A 7,552-nucleotide genomic window follows, 5' to 3' on the forward strand; every position below is an offset into this window, starting at 1 on the left:
CGAAGCAAATAAATTGCATCACTCTGTCACTTTTTCATATGTGTCCAAGGGGTCATCACTTTGAACTTCAACATGTTTTGCAAGCCCAAGTGATCGAAGGAAAACTAAATGTCAAGAGCACAAACTGTTTTTTACAACAAGACAAGTTTATTGCTCCTTGTAGGAAACAAGTGTGAATGTTGCCAAAGCACGCAACAAGCATTAGGCTACATATCCCCGAAGCCCTTCTCTCCTCTGGTAAAGTTAATTGGTTAATTTGATTGAAAGATTACCTCTTTTTTTTTTTTTTTTTTTTTTTTTTTTAAGACTTAATCGTCACCTTATCTAACTGTTCTGACGCTTTCTTCTTCTTCTTCTTCTTGCCTGCCTCGGTAAATCTTAAGGTGCCATTTGAGTGCATGCTCCACGTAAACCGAGCCTATCTGTATGCAGGAGTGGCTTCTGGGTCTCAGGAGACACAGCCTCTCCTTCGCTCAGAGGTGAGTCTGCGGCGCCTCCTCGGCGCGGTTCATACGAGTCCTCAAACATCTCCAGCTGGAGTCAGCCACGGCGCCGCTTCGTTCCGACCCCGGCGAGGGGCGTTTGTATTTCATACACCTGTGCGATTATGCGCGGTGTTATTCTTTAAAAAAAAAAAAAGGGAAATTCACATTGGAGAGAGCTTTTTTTTTTTTTTTTTTTCCCCCCCTCACTTCGATGCCCGTGAGACAAACTTGGGGAATATTTGAAGATGAAGAAGACGGATCTCCCATAAATAGTGACATACTTCAGTCCGTGGAGAAGTGGCGCATTTTTGTGCTTAGTGATCAGTAGATCAGCAGTTACAGGTAAGGCGATACTTTGGTTGACTCTGGGAGTGAATGGTGAACTGTCACGGACGCGCATTGGGCAGTAGCCTACATGCATTTTGGATACGTGCGTCTACCAGGTTGATGTGATCGATCCATTTCCAGTTGTTACAATTTGCAAAACTCAGCGTGTTCGACATCTGAAGCACTCGCCAGTATCCGCTGCAGTGCCTCCAGTCTGCAGTTTTACTGTGAACTAGTGAACTGATCGTGTTCGTGCATGTGTGTTGAAGGAAATGTGATGTCAATAAACCAGATAAAATCTTCATCTGGGTTTTTGCATTTTGCCTACAATGTAAATTTAAAAAAAAAAAAAAAAAACTGAGCGTGTGTTAATTTATGTATTCAGCTGAATATCCTACGTTTAAGACCCCTGGAGCAAAAGTTAGAGCAGAATTCGTGGCCTTGAGTTCTCAGCAGAGGAGAAAAAGACTACACGAAGGAAGAAATAAGTGGCCACTCTCTCAAAAGAGTGTTTGATCTGATGTCAGAGCAGATTTGTTTTGACTGCGCTGGCTCTGTGGTGTTGATCACAGTGAGAATACCTGTTGCACAGTGCCTCAACTACGGCAATTTAACTAATCACAAAACAATATTTCATGATATAGAGGAAAATATTATTCATACCAAATCAGTGATTTGTGATAGATTCTATTTGCGGTTCACCACAGCAACAGAAGTGTTAGAAGAGGGTATTGTGTTGTTTTTGGGTTGTTGTTTTTTTTGTTTTGTTTCCGTGGGAATAATTAATTATATGCTTGTTTATCTTATGTAAGACAAGCAAAACATGTTTCTCCCAATGAGCTTCCAACTGTTACATTATGCAATATTCTGTCCATCCACCTGACTCAGACAAGGCACAGTTAGACTACACAAGCAGGCGATGTTGTCACCGTGGGCGACCCTTTAACTAACACACACTCACCTGTTCACCAAAAACAAGGCTTCAGGTAGGGTCCATCATGTGCTGCTGCCATGGTGAAAATGATAAACCGTCATAATGAAACCTCTTATGTTATTGGCACCAAACTAAGTTGTCAGACCATGTTTGCCTCCCGTGCATTGACAGCGACAAGCACTTCAGTCTGACTGCAGCAAAGGCTATTGGCAGTACAGTGATTCCCTTCATTCAATTACTTAGGCTGGGTTTAATTTACGTCCATGCCCACCCCCTAATAAATTACAAAAAAAATGTGTCAGCAAAGAATTCAGTATAACCAGCCATAGCTGGTCATTTAGCAGCATGTGAGGGATGAGCATTTCCCCGGGGAGAGCTTATGACTAAAGGGTGTGTGGAGTGATTTCCCTCAGTAGCAGCGCCAGACTGAATAAACACACTGGCCTCCAGTAGAAATCACTGCCTTAGATCCTGAGGTGCCTTTCCTTACAAATGCTATCAGTCAGGTCTGTTCTCAAGATAGAGGATCGAGATGTAAAATCTGTCTAAAAATCTATAAATTCCCCATAGGTAGTGCTTTCCATAAGGGTGAGTAGCAAAAGGACACAACTGACTGCAAAGGTCTGAAAGCGCTGAAAAGAAAAGCTGTCGTTCCGATTTATGACATCACAGAGATTATCGTAACGTGTCTCCTCATCCATGTGCAATGTGTTCTCGCAAAATGCCATGTGATAGCCACTTGTTCCATTCACATCATTTGGTTCAGCACACTCACATCCATTACCAAGTGGTCTGAATAGAGGACGGAAGAGAGATCCCAGTCAATATCTGATGAAAATGATACAGATACAGAGCTTGCTTTTCTTCCTTTCAAGAGTATGAAATCAATATCAAAATCAATAATTCAAGAGGTCTGTCTGCTAGACCGTAACTGTCAGGACTGTAAAAATCATTTATAACAGAGGTCACTGAGAAGTAGCTTACTCTGTTATTGACATAGGTCTTCAACGTTTGCAGGTGGGATGCCATAGTGAGAGAGAGAGAGAGAGACTGAGGCATCATGGACACCTGGATCTTCCCATCATCCCCTCCGAACCTGTCGGACCACCTCATGTATGACAGCTTCATGCAGGTGAATGAGTCTGACCTCCATGGGAACTACACAGACCACAGCTTCAACAGAATCAGCACGGTGGTCATCACCTGCATGTACTTCCTGGTTTGCACTGTGGGGCTCTGTGGAAACGCCCTCGTCATCTACGTCATCCTGCGCTACGCCAAGATGAAGACAGTCACCAACATCTACATCCTCAACCTGGCGGTGGCTGATGTGCTCTTCATGCTGGGCCTGCCATTCATCGCCATCCAGCTGGCGCTGGTCCACTGGCCATTTGGTCCTGTGCTCTGCAGGGTGGTGATGACGGTTGACTCCCTGAACCAGTTCACTTCCATCTTCTGCCTGATGGTCATGAGCATTGACCGCTACCTCGCTGTGGTGCATCCAATTAAATCCACAAAGTGGCGCAAGCCTCGCATGGCCAAGACTATTAACTTAGCGGTGTGGGGGGTGTCGCTGATGGTTAACCTGCCTATTGTTATCTACAGCGGCATCATCACAAAACACGATGGCTGTTTCTGTACCATCGTGTGGCCTGAGCCTCAAGAGGCCTACTACACAGGGTTCATGTTCTACACCTTCATCCTGGGCTTCTTCCTGCCCCTCATGGTCATCTGCCTCTGCTACCTGTTCATCATCATCAAGGTGAAGTCCTCAGGCATCCGTGTGGGCTCGTCCAAGAGGAAGCGCTCAGAGAGGAAGGTGACTCGGATGGTGTCCATTGTGGTGGCGGTGTTCGTCTTCTGCTGGCTGCCTTTCTACATCTTCAACGTCACCTCGGTAACGGGCACCATCAGCACCACACCCATCCTGAGGAGCACTTTTGCTTTTGTGGTGGTGCTAGGATACGCTAACAGCTGCGCCAACCCCATCCTCTACGCTTTCCTGTCAGAGAACTTCAAGAAGAGTTTCCAGAACGTTCTCTGTCTTAAGAAGGTGGGAGGGCTGGACGAGGTTGAGCGCAGCGATAGCCGACAGGATAAATCTCGTATGATGAATGACCCGACGGAGACCCAAAGTACTCTGCTGAATGGCGACCTACAGACCAGCATCTGAGAGGAGGGTGATTGAACTTGTGCGCACACACACACACACACAGACACACACGCAGACACACACGCAGACACACATGCAGACAGCCATCTCTCTGAAATTGGAAACAGTCACGAATTATGAATGTCTCCAAGGTCACTTCAGAGGGGAGATTATTAAATATTAAACAAGGAGTTCAGAGAGAAACATGTCACTTATCAAGGAGGGCAAAGCACCAACAGAGATAAAAAATCAAAAAGATGTTGAACTGGACTGTTTCTGCCTCTGGCACGTTATTGGGACTCATTGGCTGTACACAAATCCATTATAACATAATCACAAGTTCATACAAATGTTTGCTCTGTCCTGTAAATGAAATGAAAATCAAATCTGTCTGACTGTTTGTCTTTAGTGTATTGACTTTGGAGTAAGGTAGAATGGACACTAACACCCACTTGCAAACGGTCTCCTGGGTGAAATGAGTTTTCCCTGGAGACCCAGGATTAGTTCACAGCAGAGTGCCTGTGCCAGGTTTCAATTTGCTTCGTGTTGTGCAAAAATAACAACATAACAATGTGCTCATATGCTTTTGTTGCTATCTCATCTGCAGGTCGTTTTCTCCGGAGAGCGCTTTGACTTTAAATAACTGTGCAGAAAATAGGCAGAGACACTGTGTACAAAGTCAGAGAATTTTATATTTAGTGTCATTTAGTTTTCAAACTCTTGTAAATAAGTGATGATGCTTTCAAACACAGAGCATAATAAATGTAAGTGCCACCGATTCTTATGTTCTGTTTTCTAATTTATGTGAGCAGTTTTTTTTTTGTCAGACAAATGTGTCAAATGGAAATGTGAATAGCAATGTTCAGTCAGTGGTCAAATATTCTGTGCTGTGTCATTTTTTTCCCTGTTTCATTATAGCTATGTGCATAATTTATAATATGTCAATGGTTTGGTCAATATACCAAGCTAGCCTCTAACCAAAGTGCTGCTACAATGTATAGAAACTCTTCTACTGTGTTGTATCATATAAAATAATGTCACTGTATGCTTGTTTCTGCTTGACTGGATTTCTATTAGGAGCTGTTCTTTATGAGGGTCTATTTACCATTATTTATGTATATCATGTAATAATGTTTCTGGAGCTGCCTTTATCAAAATGCCTCACTGCATGATTATAAATTATTCAGTATAAATGCGGAGTATTGGCTCAGCTTCATCTGAGAGCATACAACCTGCTGAGATAATATTTCATGAATGGTTGTTTTACTCCCATTTCCTGTTTACCAATCTCCCCATGGTTATAGTGTGCCCCAGAGGTCAGAGGTCAGTCTGTGACTGACACACAGTTCCCCTGTTTGGGTAGAGCTATTAGAAGAAGATGTGTCACTCTCCTAGATGTAGTGAGGCACAGGGAGACAGTTTTTATGTTTAATTTAAACTCATTTTCTTTTTCACATATGTTCAGTTTGGTCTTGTTTCACTGTGCTGTATTACAGAGAACACTGTGTGGTAAGTGTCTATTATGACTTTTTTGTTACTCCGCGAGAGAATATGAGGGACTTCCCACAAAGAGCTACTCATAAACACTTTGCATGCTGACACTGACCCATCCTCCTATTATAATCTGTGGCATTTAAGAGGATGGTGCCTGGGAGATGTGAATTTGTGAAGGGCTAGAACACTTATCCTCAAAAGGCTCTGGTGTTCCCTTATCATCATCATCATCATCATCATCATCACTGTGCTGCTCGAGGAGGCCACAGTTCATCCTGCCATCCCATGACTCCCTGTATATTGCTGTAATCGGATTACTATGTGTATGAGTTATTAAACCTTTACTCTACATGTGCAAGTTCCCCCTCATATAATAAAGCCAGTGACAGATTATTATTAATGTGCAAAGTGCAAGTGTGTGTGTGGTCCAGGTGATCAAAATCTGTTTACATAGTCACATTATGGGGACTCTGTGTGTGTGTGTTTCACATTGATTTCAACATCCCAGCCAGTCTCTGGCAGAAATGTAAAGTAAAATATGTATAACTATTGATATTAGAATATATTTATATACATATATATTCAACACATCCATAGAACTCTAATCATGTTTTGAATGTGTGCATATAATTTCTTCATGTGTAAGACAGGCATGATGCATGACAGAGAAGTGCGCGCGCGCGCGCGCACACACACACACACACATTCCCCAAAGCCATGACTAATCAAATTCCATATCCAATTTCTGTCTCTGCAGTTCTCTTGAATTCAGCCTGTAACATCTTATTACCACTGAAAGACATGACACACCTTTAGTGTCCTCTATTTCCATAGCAACAGCGACTAAGGGTGTCGGTCCCATGGTTAAATTCATTAGCATAATAATAATAGAGAGAGAGAGGACTCTGGACATGAATTATGAATGTAGACATGAAGAAAAAACAAACAATAACGCCTGCATCAAGACCACCACCTGGCAGTCACATTAAAGCAGTACAAGGTGTATCGTTTGTGTTAGTGTGCAGTAGAAAATGTGAGCCAGAGCAAACCAAACATCATGCTGTAAGTGTCATAGTAGCAGATACTACAGAAGACTGGACGGTGTGATTATATACTGTTAGTTAATGCAGACTGGACATGCATAAGTTGTACAATATCATCCAGCTGTGTTAAGAGTTGTTGTAAGTAATTAGAATTCTGGCAAACGTTTCTCTTATTGCTCATGTTGTATTTTTCATCGTCTTTAATAATCTGCAAATTTAAGACTACATTGCAGATTTTCTACATGGTATTGGTGTAAGACTTCAGTGTGGTTTTTATCATAAGCTTCTTTTTTTTTTAACGCTAAAAGACAAAATTTTACGACCAGTGTCCAATTTTGTATTGTTTCTGTGCATTATGCATGTTCTTCCAGTTTCCGCTCTGTTAATAAAACTGAAACACCATGTCTGATGGAGCAAAGACTGTGTATAGTTGTGTTGAAACTAAATAAAGAATAAGAAGCATACAGTCAATCTTTTGGTGGAATATTGTGAAATGTCCCCTCTGAAGGAAATGTATAATAAAAGGTAGCAAATAAAAGCCAATTAAATTAATAAAAAAAAATCTTTTAATTAATTGTAAGATATGTTTACTTCACATAAAGTTTGGATTTTTCACATTACAATTATTTCAAAAATAATTACACCTCATGGCAAATCATAAATGCACAAGTTTAAGCTTGTCACGTGTAATCTTTCAGCTGATATTAATTATGTCTCAATACTGTAGAAATGTGCTGCATGTTATACCAATTGCACAAAAACATGTTTTAATGTGAGGCTGTCTCTTTGAAGGATTATAAATTCCTTTTCAGTCTGAAATGACACAATCTTGAATGCAGACTCAGACTGTGTTGTGCTTTTGGGTTTGACCACAGAGTGGCGCCAAAATCATAAACAACATCTGCTCATGAGCCAGAAATACAACACTGAGTTTCACTGTGTTCAGCCGTCAGCTCTTGATAAACAAGAGGGTCTTTTCCTTTTGCTGTGCTCTCTTGTTCCACCATGACAATACCATGGCAGCAGCAATACAGGAACCGCGCAGCAGACAGCTTTAAATGCCACTCACTCAGTTGGTATGGCTCAGATACACTACAGCACTTCACATCCTGGTAAT

At 41.8% G+C, this 7,552-nt stretch overlaps 1 protein-coding gene across 2 annotated transcripts; it reads left to right on the forward strand.

The window, feature by feature from the left end:
- The first annotated feature begins 325 nt into the window (after nucleotides 1–325).
- Nucleotides 326–6,968, forward strand: LOC139616479 (somatostatin receptor type 2-like). Of its 2 annotated transcripts, none has more exons than XM_071473598.1 (2): nucleotides 326–479; nucleotides 2,764–6,968. In XM_071473598.1, the coding sequence occupies exon 2, from the start codon at nucleotides 2,807–2,809 to the stop codon at nucleotides 3,917–3,919; it is 1,113 nt and encodes a 370-aa protein (XP_071329699.1). In that variant the 5' UTR covers nucleotides 326–479; nucleotides 2,764–2,806; the 3' UTR covers nucleotides 3,920–6,968. The 2 variants fall into 2 exon arrangements, with proteins under 2 accessions (XP_071329699.1, XP_071329698.1); XM_071473597.1 differs by lacking the exon at nucleotides 326–479 and adding an exon at nucleotides 486–827.
- Nucleotides 6,969–7,552: the final 584 nt, after the last annotated feature.

The sequence above is a fragment of the Trachinotus anak genome, unplaced genomic scaffold, assembly GCF_046630095.1.
Source record: "Trachinotus anak isolate AG129_WGS33_773 ecotype Australia unplaced genomic scaffold, CSIRO_AGI_Tana_v1 ptg000003l, whole genome shotgun sequence".
NCBI lineage: Eukaryota > Metazoa > Chordata > Actinopteri > Carangiformes > Carangidae > Trachinotus > Trachinotus anak.

What these genes read in the sequence shown, in the direction of transcription:
- LOC139616479 (XM_071473598.1), top strand. Translation starts at nt 2,807, where the DNA reads ATGGACACCTGGATCTTCCCATCATCCCCTCCGAACCTGTCGGACCAC.